Genomic DNA, 18,208 nt, shown 5'->3' on the forward strand with positions numbered 1-18,208 from the left:
CACTCAGCCCTGAAATCTAACAATCGAGAACTATTTGAACTGCTGATCGAATGTATCCAAAGATCAACCTGATTGAGAACGGCCCTGCAAAATGACTATTTTCAGACTGGACTGCGTTGTGGGTTAAAGCGCTCGATCATCTTCGGCCCCTGTACTGACGGGCGCACTTCAGTTCAAGACTTGTTTCTTATTGATCAGTGACATTGATCCCCTCCTGAGTGCCTCTCCTCCATTGCATGCAGCTTTCGCCTCCCTTTCCTTTCCAAAATCAATACACCTTTTAATCATGAGCAAGTACGGAGCATGATTTAACAAAAGTAAAATAGCTTTTCAAAAAAACAACTATGTTCTCAATCAATATTTAATTTCATAAATCACTTCTAAATGTACGCAGGTGGTTTGATGCATTAGCAAACCCCCATTAGCAACGCACGTGGTGAGATTGCAGTATTATACAGTGCAAGATTAATGAGTTTCAGAATTTATAAAAGCTTGAGAATTGCTTTAAAAAAAAAAAAAAAATGTTGACTGATCCAGCGAAAAAAAAAAAAGATTGCAAAAATATCTTGCTTCTCACATAGCAGTTTGAATCATTTGAGGCTTTACTGATTGTATCAAGCTAAATTAGACAGGCTAAGTGCTCAGGTATGACTGATAAAGCTCAATAGTCTATTACACTATCCACACCAACATAAATAACGACAGATCAACATGCATTGGAACTTCTATTCCCTTCTTTCCCAATCATGTTTTCAATGTGTGAAGATCATGCATTATTCAGGTATTGTGAACAGGGGACTGACTAACTGGATGCACTCAGTGTGTTCTGCAAGCTAATGCGTGTACTATCTATATATATATATATATATACTCGCTGTGTATCATAAACTTTGAAGCTCCAAGGAACACAAAGCCACTTTCTTTCAGGAACAGCGGCTTGAAACCTGGTTCCAGGAGACCGCCGGGAGACCTAGTTTGAGGTTTCTGTATCAAACCCCAAGTCTTCCCTGGTGTGCCGCGCAGTGGCACTGAAACCTACTCTCTTGAAACCAAGTTCCAAGCCACAAAGTGGCTCTGTGTTCCCTCATTACCACCCAACTGGACTCCAATTGTTACCCCTCCCCCTTCCCCAAACATAACCCTTTAACCCCTCCCATTCTTCCACTCAACCTGACTGGCACCCTCAAGGACAAACACAAGCTAAAGCCAACACACATGAACAGCTGAAGCCCCCTATGTGTTGTCCCTGGCTGCACACACACAAAGCTTTACACTTCACAGAGTCCAAACACGCTTAACAAACAACAGGGTGAATCCTGCAGCTGTGGAACGGGAAGTGGTGCTGTTGAAGTGGTGCCCCCTGCTGGTGAGTAGAGGCAATGCTATGGAATACCCATGCAAAAAGGGATCTGATCCTTTTGGCGTAGTAGTAGGGGGTACTCGCATGCACTTCTTTAAAGCGAAGCAGGCTGTACAGTACATATAAAACGAATCACGTGTATACCCAAAGCCGACCCCCAATGCAACGCACCAACCCCCAAAACCGTATGTAGTCACAAACGCCACAAAAGCCCTAACTAACATCCCAGCTTGCACGGCCAACCTGCCTTTCCCATAGTACAACAGACACATGAAAAAGCCAGACCAACCCCTAACTCTGCCTCACCCACAGGTAACAATAGACAGCTTTGTAATACAATGCACTTTTAAGCCATACCGTTTGGAGGTGCAGTTGCCGCTCGACGTGCTGGTAGTCCCGTGGAATGAGGACGGCCAGGACATGCGAGACTTTTTGAGTCCGGGTCTGTCGCTCGTGTCCATGGCGTTCGAGCGCTCTATCTGCCGGTGGTGGTGCCGGTCGGTATCCGAATATCCCCGGTGCTTTATCTTGATGTGGGTCCGCGGTGTCCTCCACAGATGCTGCGGTGGAGGCTTCAGAGTCGCCTGCCCTTCTCGGGGCACAGTCAGTGAGAGAGACATGCTCTTTTTCGGGCACGGTTGTGGCTCCATCATAGTGCAAATAATATGCGATTACAAATTATAACCCCTTTTTTATTTATACAGAGGGGGGAAAAAACTAAAGACAACTAAATAAATCTGGCTATTATTAAGTAAATAACTTTGCAAAAAAAATATTTTCTATAGGCTATGTACATTTATAGTACAAAGCATGTGAAACTGGGTCTCCGATGTAAGGTTATTGTTTTAATATTCCAATATTGGATATTCTTTTTGCTACCACAAAAAAAAATACTGTAATATATAAAAATCAATCACAGTGCAAATAGTCACGCTGGGTTGGGATTATTCGGTTTTCTTATTTCTTGAAAAAAATGGGTATATAGGCAAGTAACACAGCGGCTTGTCCCTAAACCAATCACGATTGCATTCCCAAAACTAAAGCTCCCGTTTCAGTATGAGAATGCTTTCCAGCTTAAATGATGGAAAATGACGACAAATATCCTCGTTTCATTTCAGATGAAGACGCGCAGCCGTCTGTCTCACAGACTGCCCCGAAGTTACCCGCTCCCTCACCCATGTCGCAATAATAATAAATCACTTTTTTTATAGTTGAATTTATTGCGCTTTTTTTATTATTATTTTTTTATCAGTCTCTTATTGGAAAATCGTTCCGGCTTATCCCTGCTGAGTTATTCGTCCCCGTTTCGCACACACTACTCCGTACTGCGATTTACTGTCCCTGTCTGGTATTCAGTGTGTGTTACCGGCAGCAATCACCTCTTGTTATCCATAACTCCGGTCGTGAAACGTTTGCCGTTTGTGAAATTCTAGATCAAACAACTGCAGAATTTGCAACTGAAGCGGTCACCGGCCAACACACAGTTCCCTTTTTGTAAAACGAAACTGCAATGCTGTTTACATAAAGATATATCAATGGCAACACTGTTTTACAGCAGTGTAGCCTATGCGCTCCCAGTTAAAATATTTTCTTTAAAAAAAAAGAAGTGTGATCCAGAGAGTCAATCAAAGCCACTTAATTCAAGTCTCTCTCGCTTTTCATCTTCTCCTCTCCGTCTCTCCTCCTCTCTCCCCTTCCCAGCTTGTCGGTGGTGGTGTTGTTAGATTTGGTATAACTCATAACGCTCCGATATCCATTTGCTTTTCCAGGGTTTCTTTCTTTCGTTCTTTCTTTCTTCCTTTCTTTCGTTCTTTCTTTTCTGCAAAACCCCGCACTGGACTTTGATGAGCGCGTCGGTCTGTCTCTCTCTGTGCGCGGATACGCGCGAGTGTGATTTGGAACTGATTTTTGATTGCTTTAAAAAATTCCGACGGCAACTGAATGCTGCTGCTGCAGACACCGCCGCTGCAGGCAATCTCCGGCTCCAGCGAGTTTAGTTAGTGAACGCAACCCTCCGCTTTGCGTTTCTTTATTTATGCATTTTGCATTTTGCTTTGCGTTTGTTAGACAGAAGACTCCACAGCACAGTACACACAGTGCGCTGCCCGTAACTGCTACAGTGTATGACCATCTGTTTATCAGTGGGCTGCTGCGCGGCTTCAATTTCCTTCCTTTATTTGAAAAGGTGTGTCTGCAATACAACTTATCGGATTTGTTGCACCTGCTCGCCGCATTTCCCCCTCTTTTAACTAATGTATTAATTTAAACATCCTAGGGCGTTTGTACTTGCTTGGCGTGTCCCTTCCACGCTGTTATTATTATTATTATTATTATTATTATTATTATTATTATTATAGTTTTTTAACCCCCTGTTGCAGGGCGCATATGGACGCCTCCTAATTGCGCACGACCTTATTTATTTATTTGCTTATTTATTTTTTATATTAGATAGATTACAGTGTGTTGGTTAATTGCTGTATTAATTAATGTAGAATCTGATTTGAAAATAGATCTGGCTCCCCCAGCTGGTCACTAATAGAGCTAGGAAATTGGTATTACTGAATCACTTGTTCCACCCACAAATCCGTGGCAAGGTCGGTTGACATTGAGTGTAGAATGCAGAGAATCGAATTCCTAGGGAGTTCCATGCAATACAATACTGCATGTGCAACGGAGCGGTATAGGGGTCAAACCTCAAGCTGTAGTTGACAGGTGTAGCTGAATTGTAACTTGTATGCACTCTCCACCTTAACAACAAGAAAGCAAGCCTTGTTGCCACCCAGCTTGTTAATATCTGATCAGCCCTCCAGCTCAAATCCCAGCTCAGAGACCAGGATGCGCTGTGTGACCTTGGGGAGGCACGTCACATGACTGTTTTGTACTTGACTGTAATATATACTGTTTATCAGTAAGATTTCTTAAGGCTGCAGTCCAAGCAAAACAGACCTGTTTACATAACAGAACTCGCCTGTTAACAGCATTCACAACCAGGCTGTTTGTAACTAGTGCTTAAATACTGTGCATTAGCAGTTTCATTTGTACTGATTTATTTTCCCCCAAAAACCCAGCATGGAATTTAGCACAAAGAGAAGAACAAGAGGGTGTAAGTGGAAGCTGAGTAGAGTTTAGAACAGAAGGTAGGAAGCACTGTTTTTACAAAGAGAGTTATAAATGCATGGAATAGCCTACCAGGTGATGGGTCTAAAACACTGGGAACATTTAAAAAAAAAGATTCTGTGCTTTTAAATGAGTCCCCCCCAGTAGGGGAGAATGGTGCGCTAACAAGGGACGAGCCTCGATGGGACCGAATGGCCTTTTCTCGTTCCCAAATGTTCTTTTGCTCTTATAAACGCCCCAGAGACCTTGACAGAGACGATAAAGCCGTCCTTACCCCCTGGTAACCTGCTGTCACAGTAAGAGAGCTGGGAGTGTAATAATATCTGTGCTACACACCACATGCAATGCAAAGCAGAAGAGGGCAACCACAGGCGAGTGAAGTGTCCAGCTGTGCCACCTGGCCAGCAACAGAGGGGCTTCAACTTGTATCATTATTATTAGCGGTTTTACAGATCGCATTTTGGAACTGCTTAGACCCTCCTGCCAATGCTTCTCCTTCAGTCCACAATAATGAATAGATACATGAATGAACCTGCTTGCAGAGGGAGGGGAGGGCAGTCGCTGGAACAGCACAGTGATTTACTACCCATCCCCCACACTGAGACCTGAATGAACCTGTGTGCAGAGGGAGGGGTGGGCAGTTGCTGGAACAGCACAGTGCTTTACTACCCATTCCCCACACTTAGACCTGAATGAACCTGCATGCAGAGGGAGGAGAGGGCAGTCGCTGGAACAGCACAGTGCTTTACTACCCATCCCCCACACTGAGACCTGAATGAACCTGTGTGCAGAGGGAGGGGTGGGCAGTTGCTGGAACAGCACAGTGCTTTACTACCCATCCCCCACACTGAGACCTGAATGAACATGCTTGCAGAGGGAGGGGAGGGCAGTCGCTGGAACAGCACAGTGCTTTACTACCCATCCCCCACACTGAGACCTGAATGAACCTGTGTGCAGAGGGAGGGGTGGGCAGTTGCTGGAACAGCACAGTGCTTTACTACCCATTCCCCACACTTAGACCTGAATGAACCTGCATGCAGAGGGAGGGGAGGGCAGTCGCTAGAACAGCACAGTGCTTTACTACCCATCCCCCACACTGAGACCTGAATGAACCTGTGTGCAGAGGGAGGGGTGGGCAGTTGCTGGAACAGCACAGTGCTTTACTACCCATTCCCCACACTTAGACCTGAATGAACCTGCATGCAGAGGGATGGGAGGGCAGTCGCTGGAACAGCACGCGGAGACTGGAGTTCACAACAGGGGTTTGTGGCAGCTCAACACTCTCAGCCTGACCAAGTTGAATAAAGGATTTGATTTACTGATTGATTGAAGGAAATAACGCAACAAAAAACAAGCACACTGGGGTGGCAAGAGAGGCTGTATATGACCGTCCAAACTAACCAAGCCTGCCGACCAGCCCGTGATTCCCCAGACTGAGCATTAACACTGCCCCAAACTATCCTCCTGAAACGAAGCACAGAGAAAACGCGCTTGAATCAGCACCACGGACAGCTCGGAGTCTGTGTTCTTCCAAAGACTCAGTGATCTGTATTGACAAGCGAGCCCTGGAGATGAACACAGAGCTGTCTGACCAGAACTCAAAAGAAAAACAGAACGAGTCTGAAGTCTGCAACAGAATGTGAATAAATAATAATATATATATATATTTTTTTTAGTGCATTGATAAATCGCAAGGGTTTCTTGACTGAACTGTATTGCACAGGATTGTGGGCTCCTAGCAGGTTTCTGTGGTTTGGTTTTACAGATCACAATTAGCAATAGACTACCTTAACTAAATTAACATTAGTGCTAATCAGGGGGTGTGAAGCCCCATCATATCCAGTATGTTTACTGTATCGGGAATGTAAGAAATACTAAAAGACATCGAAAAAGCCTTCCAGTCGAAATGCATGTCATTGGATTTCAGTTTCTTTTAGCATTTCTTGGTTCAGTGCTGTCGAGCGTTTTAAGGTTATGAATGAATGTAATTTCAGTAGTTCTGGACAGACCCCTAAGACGCAGCAGTTGGTGCAGCAGTCAGTGCCATTAGCCTTTAAATGATACAGCAGTCGATAGTTTCACACGCTGCTCTGCCGAGACCCACGTTATCAAACGTGTAAAAACGAGTGTTTTTTGGGTTTTTTTTTTACACCCAGTGCGGAACATTGCAAGGATGGCTGGAGATGCCAAATGTCCCCCTCTGGGGAATCGCAGTCAATTTAATTAAGCAAGAGTTCAATTATGAAGTCGCTTAGACATGCAGATTCCCCATTATAAGATTTACCACCCAGGAGATTTCGCCTCGCTGCTTTCCCAACACACTGTGTGTGTGTGTGTGTTGTAAAAAAGAAGTGTGGCATAGGTTCTTAAAGACAGAAACCGGACACTTAACCCCTCCTTATGCAATTGATTCACACCCCACCACCTCCCCCAATCGTCAACCCCTTTAGTGTCCCCTTGGTTAAATCAATAACTAATCTGTATCCGTACTACATAACCATCAATACAAATATCACTCTGCATCCTGGGGGTTTGTACTGAACGAGTGTATCTATAGCAGACCCAGATATTAATGTGATGCAAACTATCTGATACAAAGACCTTTCAGATAGCTGTATCGTCAGCAACGTCAGGGTGTGTAGATATTACAAAGCCTTCACGTTGAATTGCTTCTGTTCTGCTAGCAGAAACGATCTGTTGACTGCGCTAAACTAGTGACCAGTTCGCGAGGCAGCCTAATTAGTTACCCTTGGATAGACCACATTGATTATAAATTAATATATTGTGTTTTACATTTTGTGCGTCATGAATCTCGGAGGCTCTACGAAACACTTTTATTGCATGCCATTTTTATAGCAACCTATACTGCAGCCAATATTATCAATCCTAAAAAAACAACACACAAGGTGATTAACTCGACTAACGCAATTAAAGACGTGATAATGGGCTCTGAATCTAATTTAGAGCAACAACAGCAGCTAATTGCACTGATCGCTTCCTCACCCTGCACGCAATGCAGCCGCGCATTAGCCTTCTAATTGCAGTGATGTCGCAACCCTTGCAGGTGCTAAAAACCCTTTTTTTAAAAACATTTTATGAATATTTGTGTATACAGAAAAAAAGGGAATTGCTTGTCATAATACTATAATGTGTTGTGAACCACCAGGTGATGAATTCGGTAAATAAATACATTAAATAAAATGTGTCCGGATAGCATTTTGTTTTTTTGCGGTGATGGATTATTCATTATAACCACCCGAGGAGAATGAATCTGGCGTTCTGCCCAGATCGGAAATACACCTACAGAGAAAATATCGTGCTTTACTATAAGTTGATATATTGTGTGTGTAGTCTCACATTGTATGAGAGAGGCTGCTCTGAAATGACATCTCTCATACAAGAAAGAGACACCCGACACACGACCTATTAACTTATTAGAAATCACGAGAATGGAGATTGCACTCAGGAATAGCTGTAAAACAAAACTCTTATTCGTTTTTCTTTGCTTCCTCCTATTACCTAATTAATCATATCTGGGCTTATACTATATATATATATATATATATATATATATATATATATATATATATATATATATATATACTGATATGGCCAAATGTTTTGCATCACCCTATAGAATTAACTCATTTTGCTTCATAAAGTCGAATGAAACCTGCTGAATAATGTTACGTTAACATATTGAATTGCACACCGCTTTGTAGTTTTCCATATACTTAAACAAAAAACTGACAAAAATGGAAGAAATGTGACATTTCGAAATCTAACATGAAATACTACTGTACTACTATTAAGGCTTCCGGTAGACTTCTGCAATATCATTTTGGAGTTTCTTTGATTACATGATGTTAAATAAAAGATGATGCAAAACGTTTGGCCATATCTATCTATCTATCTATGGGCAGTAGTGTGGAGTAGTGGTTAGGGCTCTGGACTCTTGACCGGAGGGTTGTGAGTTCAATCCCCAGTGGGGGACACTGCTGTTGTACCCTTGAGCAAGGTACTTTACCTAGATTGCTCCAGTAAAAACCCAACTGTATAAATGGGTAATTGTATGTAAAATAATGTGATATCTGTATAATGTGATATCTTGTAACAATTGTAAGTCGCCCTGGATAAGGGCGTCTGCTAAGAAATAAATAATAATAATAATAATAATAATCTATCTACATATATAACTTGCTTAAGGGTACAGCAGCATTGTCCCCCACCTGGGATTGAACCCACGACCCTCCAGTCAAGAGGTTGTGCCCCCCTGTCCTAATGCATTCCTGGTGTTGGTGGTTTATGGTAATGTTTCTATAAGACAAATATGCTAGTAACATAATTAAATTCAAATGGTATTTTCCTTAAGGACAGTTTAATAGGCACATTAGCATTGTCTCCCCACTTGTCTGTATACCTCGCTGTGGGCTTGTACTGTATTTGCATTTTTGCTTCGGGGAACCCATTTCAAAATTAAAACTATGCATTATGCAGCAGCAAAACAAACCCTGACTTCAGTTGTTATGCCTTTAAAAGCACTGCTATAAAAAACACACACACACACACACACACACAACATCAATGACTCATTCAGAGTCGAATTAAAACGAGTCTGCAGCAGAATTCTGTGCTAACGAAAGGGGGGCGGGTAGGGGTGGGGAGAGATGCTACATAGTGGGGGACAACTTGAGAGTGATTAGGAAACCTGGAATTACATTTGAATTCGCGGCTTGGTTCTTGAGCTAATTAAAAGACTGGAGAAAGGTATTTGAAAACGCAGCCCTCCATGTTTCTAACAGAGAAACAAACACTATGAAGCCTTTTCAACTGATGTAAACGGTGGCAGAACTAATTAACATTTAAATCATTAGAAGGAGGACACTGTGAAAAACCAACATCTCACGTAGTGTGTGCGAGTCTCCATTAAATTAAGTGTCATGATTCAAATCTGCCACTGTTTAAATCAATTAAATAATAATATCTTTATTTTTATATAGCGCCTTTCATAGTGGACCACCATCACACCTCAGCGCTTTACAGAGTCGCTTACAATAGGACAGTGATTTAACATCTCATCCGCAGGACGGAGCACAAGGAGGTGAAGTGACTTGCTCAGGGTCACACAGTCAGTGACAGAGGTGGGATTTGAACCCGGTGACAAGCCCTGGACTTTAACCACTGGACCACACTGCCTTGTATCGAGTGCTGACCCTATTGGCTTCTGATGCTCTCAGGGTGCAAGATAAAAACGCAATGGAAATATCATATGAGAGTAAAACTACTCTACTATATTGGTAATGTTAAAGCAGTTTACTGGAGGTAGCTTTGGCATAAGCAGAGTCACTAAAATGATTGGAGAGATACAGCATGTGCAGAAATGTGTGGGATGAAACCTGTTAAACAATTAACCACGGTAAAGATTGGTTAGTGGTCAATTGCACTTGAATGGAGCAACAGCTAAAGGGCTAAATGCTATTGATAATTAGCAAGATAACAAAAACAGACTGTAGTCATGTGTGTCCTGAGCCCATATGGTATCAATACCAGGCATGGAGGCGACACAGATAGAGAAGCCTCTAATACCTCCAGGGTCATCGTGGATTAGCGGTGAATCAGTCTGAGGACTCTCTCCAGAGGTTCAGGCAATCTGATCAGTTGTCTATCTCTGTTAATACTAGCGGCACGTATTGGATCTAAACAATCACGTTCAATGCAGAATGCAATGTGGGTATTGGGAACTAATAAATGGCAAACATTGATCACATTTGAAACATGGTCTGGTCTCATCCTCATAGCGTGACAAAGTAGTTAATTCCATAATTCCTTATTATTATTATTTATTTCTTAGCAGAGGTGACTTACAATTGTTACAAGATATCACATTATTTTTACATACAATTACCCATTTATACAGTTGGGTTTTTACTGGAGCAATCTAGGTAAAGTACCTTGCTCAAGGGTACAGCAGCAGTGTCCCCCACCTGGGATTGAACCCACGACCATCCGGTCAAGAGTCCAGAGCCCTAACCCCTACTCCACACTGCTGCCCCGGATCTAGCATATCTGACCTGGTTTCACTGAAATTCATTTTACATTACACCCAGCACGCCGGGCAGTTAGTTAGACCGCTCTGAGAGGTCCTTGATCAGTAAAAGTTTGTTTGCTAAACACAACGGCACAGGAAGTGGGCGTGGCCGAGAAGAGGAGGTTCCCATCGCAACGACGGAGGTTGCTGATTTCCTGGGGATTTGGTGAACTTCCTGTTTCTGCAAGCCGTGTAAAGGAATAACCGCTAGAAAGTGTCCTGAGGGCATCAGATGATTTGAGGGCATCTGTCAAGCCCTCCCACCTTTCACTTCCAGAGCTCGGCAACTGTATGAAATCAAGCCCACCTGACCCCAACCCAACCTAACCTTAAGCAACCCCAGCCCTAAAACCTAACCCTAACCCAATACCTAACCATTAAAAATCATCTGATGCCCTCAGGAAGCTTTCTAGTGAATATTCCTTTGTGCTGCTTTCCACAACATCCTGCCTGCTGGAGCTCGAGAGAGAAAAATAAAACCATGTGCAAAGAAAACACTGCAGCAGAAACTGAGAAACAAAACAGGAGAGTTGTTTGAATGGGATACAGACAATTAGAGTGTGTGCAGATTAAAAATTAAGAATGCCTTTAGCTTGTAAAGGTTTTTTTTTAATAATTTTGTATTGCTATTTTAAGTCTTACTAATGAATCTTTTGTACTGTCCTCACAGACCCCTAGGGAAGAACGCTATATTCAAAACATTTTAAATAATCAATGAAACCACAGAAAGGTAGAGGCTTTTGTTAATGCTACTGTAGCTTGTCTAGGCCCGATCATTGCCTTGCAACATTTTCCTATTCACAGAGTATTTTCTTTAAGACTTCTTTAAAGGCTGTTTAATTCTTTAAATATAGCATGAGGAATTGAATACACTGGACAACTGATACTTTCATTTATAGAGCCAAAAATATACTCCACAGAATATTTGCATTAGGGTCTTGCAATCAATTATAACTACGGATTTAAAAAAATATTTTAATTAAATATAAGATTTAAATGCATTCCGTAACTTATTTTCTACTGCCTTTCTTTAAAAAAAAAAGTTTTAACATTGGGTAGAATAACATTTCAATGAATAAAGCATCTCACAGCCACCCACTGTGAAGCACATTAGGTATACCGAGCTTACCTTGCAGTATTTAGTACCGGCTCTGAAATACAATACAGAAATGCATTAACAGCAGTGTGCTTTACTAACTGCCCAGCTCCACTCACTGCTTCCATGAAGGTGCAGAGCATATCTGTAAGGGATGTTGGGGGCTGTCTTTGTGCAGTGGCAAAGATGCACTGTGTGTGTCCTTTGCTGTGCTCTTGTTACCAGTCCAGCCTGCCCTCTCTGGAGCCACAGGTTAGGGGTACTGTCACACCTTTCTCATCAGGAGAGAGGTGAGACATTGCAGGCAGGAGTCCGCCTGCTCTCCCGTGACATTTAGATGCGACAGCTGCAAGCATTGCAGCCTCGTCCAGCTGGACCCCTTTCGGGTCGTGCAAACACAGCGTTCCTTTCCAGTCCTTTTCCTGGTAGAGTTCAATGAGTTCCCCAAGTCTGTACACAGCAGGCAGTGTTCAGGTCCCAGAGCATGCCCTTCTGTCTTGGCGTCTTTGATTACCTAAGCAGTACTGTGCGTGTTGGAGACTTGTAGATCTGTGTAAAACTAAAAGACACTCGTTTGTATTGCGGGAAACATAGTCCATTCTATTCCAGCTTTTTAATAAAGTACTAAAGTCCCCCACAGCAGGATTTAAAAGCATGCATAACGAATGCAAAGTCAAGGGCACCGTCACAAGGTGAAGCTTTATTTTTTCCATTGGTCTCTGGTACTCGTAGCTGTGTTGTTTCAGCTTGATGTGCCTGTTCAGTAGTCCATGCTCCACTGACTTGCCTGAGCTGTATTCAGGTGGGCTGTTCGTTCTCTCCCCTGTGTAGCTCTTCACAGCCGATACCAGCAGGATGGACCTCGGCAGAGCTTTCTGCATTACTTTCCATTATCAATGGGTCTTTGAAAACCTCTGTTTAACCTTTACTGAAAGGACAAAGGTCTAGTAGATGGGACGGTTCCCTTCTAAAAACGTAGTAAAGTTTAGTAAAGCGCGGTGAAAGCATGGTAAAACATAGGCAAGCATTGTAAATTACAGCGAGGTATGATAAAGCATATTAAAAAAAACATGGTAAACTATGGTAAATGCATGGTATAACCATTGCAAAAGCATGGTAAAACTACAAAACTACAGTGCAAAAATACCATGGTAAACTTTTCTATGTGTTAATATGGAAGAACATGAGTGCTGAAATGAACCTGTATATTGCATTATTTGTTTATGTAGCAGACACCTTTACCCAAGGCAACTTACAGAGACTAGGGTGTGTGAACTATGCATCAGCTGCAGAGTCACTTACAACTACGTCTCACCCGAAAGACGGAGCACAAGGAGGTGAAGTGACTTGCTCAGGGTCACACAATGAGTCAGTGGCTGAGATGGGATTTGAATCAGGGACCTCCTGGTTACAAGCCCTTTTCTTTAACCACAGGACCACACAGCCTCCTCATAGATTTTATTCCCATGTGTGTTGAATCCTATGTTGGCCCACAATTTTGATCATGTAGATTACCTACTTTGCACCATTTTTAAACAGCTTCAGTCTTCAGCATATTTTTCACTGTGTGATGTGATCAGAATTAAATGAAGATAGTGTTTAAAGACAGCGCTCATGTTAAAAAAACAAATGGATGCAAAGTAAAGACAACATGATTGCACCAAACTCATTACACATGGAAACAAATCAGAAAGTGTCAATAGACAAGTTCATTTCTGCAAATATACCCTACGGTTGTTCCATCAAAGGTCAGAACTTCCATAGTAAGAAAATGTCATTTTTTGGCTGTTGCTTTCAGGCCTAATCCCCATCTTATGGACGCTTGCACTTTGCCCTCCATATCAGTATTTTTAATCCTGTAGAGGTCAACATGTACAGCAACACTCCACTAATCTGTCCTGTTACATTTTCATCACCTATCTTTAAGATTCATTGAGACTAGACTGTACACCCTGGGATCCTTCAAGAAGCTGCTTGATGAGATTCTGGGATCAATAAGCTAATAACAACCAAATGAGCAAGACGGGCCGAATGGCCTCCTCTCGTTTGTAAACTTTCTTATGTTCTTATGTTATTACACTCATGAAACCCCTGACACTGCGCTCGGATTTTCTTCAGTGACTCTTTCGCTTTCGTGTTTAATATGCAAAGGGTGCTAATGAGGTCTGGGCAGAAAGAGAAAGAGCAGCTTGTTCCAGGAGACTGGGAGACCTGAAACTTAATCTCCTGAAACCAAGTTCCAAGCCACAAAGTGGCTTCGTGTTCCATCAGCTTTAGAAGCTTGCTATCTCTGTGCAGAGGGAGGGGGGTGGGGGTTAGTAAAGGGCAGGTTTATTGGATTCCAGCAAAGAAGCAGCAATGATAGCTGTTGAGTTTCTGAAATGGAATTGAAAGCCCTCCCTCCCTCTTCCCCCAGAGACTGAATTCACATTCTCTTATCTTCCTTATTAACCCCAGCAAAGCAGAAGGCTTTGTGCCTGTATCCTCGAGGGCTCAAGGCAAGCTGCAGTACTCTGTCACACTCCTTACAGTGGTTCCACTGCAGCGGAGAATGCAATTCCCCAATTCTTATCTCTCTCGGGCATATTAACAGGTGCGGAGGAGCGTTTTGGAGCATAAAGCCCTTGTTGTAGCAAACGTGTCTTTTTATTTTTAAAAACGATGCACTGGCTAGGCTAATCTCTGTAAGCTTTGCTTTCACTTTAAACCCGAATCTTCCAAACGCTAACAATAAACCGGTGCGTCTTAACAGACGTGTTTATGTTTCTGGTAATTTGATCAACTTCTTTATGTTGGTTGTGCTCATTTGTGTTTTTTATTTTTTACGATATGCCACCTTCTTGACCAAAAAATCTTGAAGGGACTTTCCTGGTTAAAAGAAAAGTTAATTAAAATATACAGCAGGCTTTTAAGCCGAGGGAACACGAAGCAACTTTGTGGCTTGGAACTTGATTTCAGGAAACCAGGGGAGACTTGAAACAGCAAAGTTGCCTTAAACTAGGTCTCCTGGAACTAAGTTTCAAGCCACTGTTTCTGAAAAAGTGGCTTTGTGTCCCTCAGCTTTAGGGACACATTTTTAAGATGAACATCATACAGTGTTAGCCGGACTTCAGGTCCTTGTACGAGCTGCGTTGGTGTGCCTTGATTTATTTCCCTTGATGTTTCCAGCGCTGTAAAAATGCAACTGAACAAATGGCCGGTAATAATGACAATGGGATTCGTGTCTATTTTACAGCGCTAGCTGCTGTCAAAACCTTTTTTTTTTATCGCTGTCAACTTGTCAGTCTGCGTGTAGGTGAAAGAACGCATACCGCATACAGTAGTCTCCGTGTACAGGAACAGTTCCTAAGAGAACACTTCACCTAAGGGAACACCCTTGTGGTGAAACAGATTTTTCCCCATTGTAAATGCTCCGCCTAAAGGAACAGGAACTTCGCTTAAATAAACGCCTTTGTGGCACCGATAGCGATTCGTTACTTACTGATTCAAAACCGATACAGTACTGTTTTTGTAACCTGATAACCTTCATCAAACTCAAATGATCAATCTTTTCAAACCTGACACAAGAGTAATCTGCTGCACTGTTTTGCGTGTGTAGGGGTGCTTTGTTAATTTAGTTTATTAACGTTAGTTTGTCAGGTACTTTATTATTACAGTTTATTGACATTCGCTTGCCTATTGATTTTCTCTTCCTTATTCTGTTCCTTTCATATGCTGACGCACGTGCGTCACGACAATTAATAAATACCTTTGTATTTATTGATCCATATTGTGATTGGCTTTGGCATGTTGTGTCTTAGAGGACACTTGGCTGGCTTTCCGAGGGGGGTTCTCTTAGACAGAGACTTCTGTACTCCACTCTGGTTATATCTGGCACACTGACCTCCTGGGGATAGCTTGAAGGAAGAGTCTGTTTATTGATGGATGACTCGCTTGTTGCTGAGAGACTCCTGCTCCCCCATCCTTACTGGGAAACAGGCAGACACTTAACAGCAAAAGAAAAAAGGTAGTTGGGTATTTAATAATAATAATAATAATAATAATAATAATAATAATAATAATAATAATAATAGTGTTTAATACAATTCTAATGATGTAATTGCTTGACTAGTTGTAGTGGTGTATTTTGTTTTCGGTTAATCCAATAAAGCCTGTAAAAGGAAAAAAATGAGAATAATAAAATAATGAATAAACACTGAATTAGAGTAATCCAATATATTGATAGACAGGCGACCTGCCGTCCAACCTTAAGGTTTTGAATGAATCATATTTTTTGAGTTGAATGCAGCAGGGGAGCAGTGAAAACTTATATTGAAAAAATCTGCTTTGGCAGTGTATGTGTGTGTGTGTAGTATTGTGAAAAATTATTTTGTCTTTCTTTAAAATTTTCTTTAAAACAACAACACGTTATTGCAGTAGAAACAGTAAGTCTACCCAGGGAATCAGAACAAATACTGGCTGGTTTAGAATTGGGCAACCAGTAGGGCTATAAACTCCCAGACAACGTGCAACACAAAGTTGACTTCAGAACTTTACACTACAGGGATTTTCAATGGACATGAGTTTCCTCGGACCTGCCTAACCTTTTACTGCCCTGGGTATATTCCCATACCTATTTAATTCCTATTTTCTCAATGACAAATATATTGGACACTGGGCAGCAAAGGGTTAGGTCTCTTGAACCAGCATGACCAGCAAACCACCAGCCCTGACCAGTACACATCAACTTCCATCAAGGCAACATCATCAGAGCAGATTCACATTTCACACAAATTAGTTCATGCGCTTTAACTCCAATTAGACCTTCTTCTAGAATTCTCTTTCAAGCATAAATATCTTTCAAAAAAGGGGGATTTTAGGATATTAGTGTCAAGATCGTTCGTGGGTAAGATAATGCCTTTTCAGCCAGTTGCCTGAATGCATTAGCCTGTACAAGTACACAGCTGATATAAATTCACCAGGCACAGACGTGATCATTCAGCCACATTGCAGGCACATTACAATGAGTCTATACGCCTCTACTGTTGCAATCCTGCTACACTCTGTTGGAATACATATAGGCAATAGGCATTGAGATTCTAGAACGTTACCCAAGATAAAGAATCCTAGCCTCAGGGAGAGCAGTGGCCACACTGAGCAGGGGAGGAAGTTCATTATTATTTTTTATTATTATTATTTATTTCTTAGCAGACGCCCTTATCCAGGGAGCGACTTACATTTCAAGAATCACAGTACAAGTATTAATACAATTAAGAGCAAGATAAAATACAATGACTTCAGTTCTAGCAAGTACAAGTATGACAAAACACGATTCAATAACAGAGCAGATGTCAGTGATAGTTACATCAGGATATAATTCAATACAAAATACTACAGATTAAATAACACTTGTGACAGTACTCTAAAGTACAGGATTAAATGCAGTAAAACTGGGGGCAAATAAGAGCAAGTAAAGCGCATTTAAGGAAGAGTGATAGTGACCAGAGGGAAAAGAGGAGTTCTACAGGTGCTGTCTGAAGAGGTGAGTCTTGAGGAGGCGCCAGAAAGTGGTCAGAGACTGGGCTGTCCTGACATCTGTAGGAAGGTCATTCCACCACTGCGGGGTGAGGGTGGAGAAGGAGCGGGCTCTGGAGGCAGGGCCAGTCTTCTAGTGCAGGAGGAGCAGAGAGGTCAAGTGGCTGTGTAGGGAGAGATGAGGGTCTGGAGGTAGCTGGGTGCAGTCTGGTCAAGGCATCTGTAGGTGAGTACAAGAGTCTTGAGCTGGATGCGAGCGGTGATCGGGAGCCAGTGGAGTGAGCGGAGCAGTGGAGTTGCGTGGGAGAAGCGAGGCAGAGAGAACACCAGGCGAGTGTCCTGTCTCCACCTAACAGGCTTTATTGTTCACACAACATAAACCTTTAACAGTGACACAGTGGCATTAAGCTGACATTAATAACTGCGCCCTAAAACTCACGGACCTCAATCTATTTTAATGGCATTTAGAATTAAATGGCAGAATCGTTGCTGTAAACTGCATGCAGCCTCAAAGGGGCTGAAAATCATGCTAAGTTGTGCAAATGCATCGTTTTGCTTGAAGCTGATTACATCTGGCATGCAGGGGTTAGATTCCTGGAGCATGCAAGGAAAAAAAAAAGATCTTTGGATGCCTTGCAGCAATTCTGACCTGATCTAAACAGGTACCATGAAAACCACCCGCGCGCGCGCGCACACGCACGCACGCACGCACGCACGCACGCACAGCCATTACATAACATCATTCATCAGGTTTCATTCGACATTACGAAGCAAAATCTGCTCATTCTATAGGGTGATACAAAACTTTTGGCCACAGTTGCCAGCAGAATAGTGCTGCAGTGAACAGCCTGTTTACACAAAGGTAAATATTAGCGGTATATATAAATCGCAGGTATTTATTTATTTTTTTTTAATTTTTTGGTCCAAACCCCCTATAGTTGCCGGGAGCTACAGTGTTGATTTAAATCAGGGCGCTGAAGCGTGGCCTCTCTGTGTAACAGGAGAGAGCAGAGGTTGGCAAGGGCAGAGGCAC

General features: G+C 42.3%; 1 protein-coding gene across 4 annotated transcripts in view; it reads right to left on the minus strand.

Annotated features, from left to right (window-relative positions):
• Positions 1-18,208, minus strand: part of LOC117402053 (cAMP-specific 3',5'-cyclic phosphodiesterase 4B) — a 218,201-nt gene that overhangs the window by 149,720 nt on the left and 50,273 nt on the right. For 2 of the 4 annotated variants that reach the window (XM_059007869.1, XM_059007868.1), the window contains exon 1: positions 1,718-3,488. The exons of the other annotated variants lie outside the window; for them this stretch is intronic. In XM_059007869.1, the coding sequence (XP_058863852.1) occupies positions 1,718-2,013 (296 nt within the window). In that variant the 5' untranslated portion in view covers positions 2,014-3,488. Of the gene's footprint in view, positions 1-1,717; positions 3,489-18,208 lie in introns of those variants that run through there. 4 annotated transcript variants of the gene reach the window in all.

The sequence above is a fragment of the Acipenser ruthenus genome, chromosome 36, assembly GCF_902713425.1.
Source record: "Acipenser ruthenus chromosome 36, fAciRut3.2 maternal haplotype, whole genome shotgun sequence".
Classification (NCBI taxonomy): domain Eukaryota; kingdom Metazoa; phylum Chordata; class Actinopteri; order Acipenseriformes; family Acipenseridae; genus Acipenser; species Acipenser ruthenus.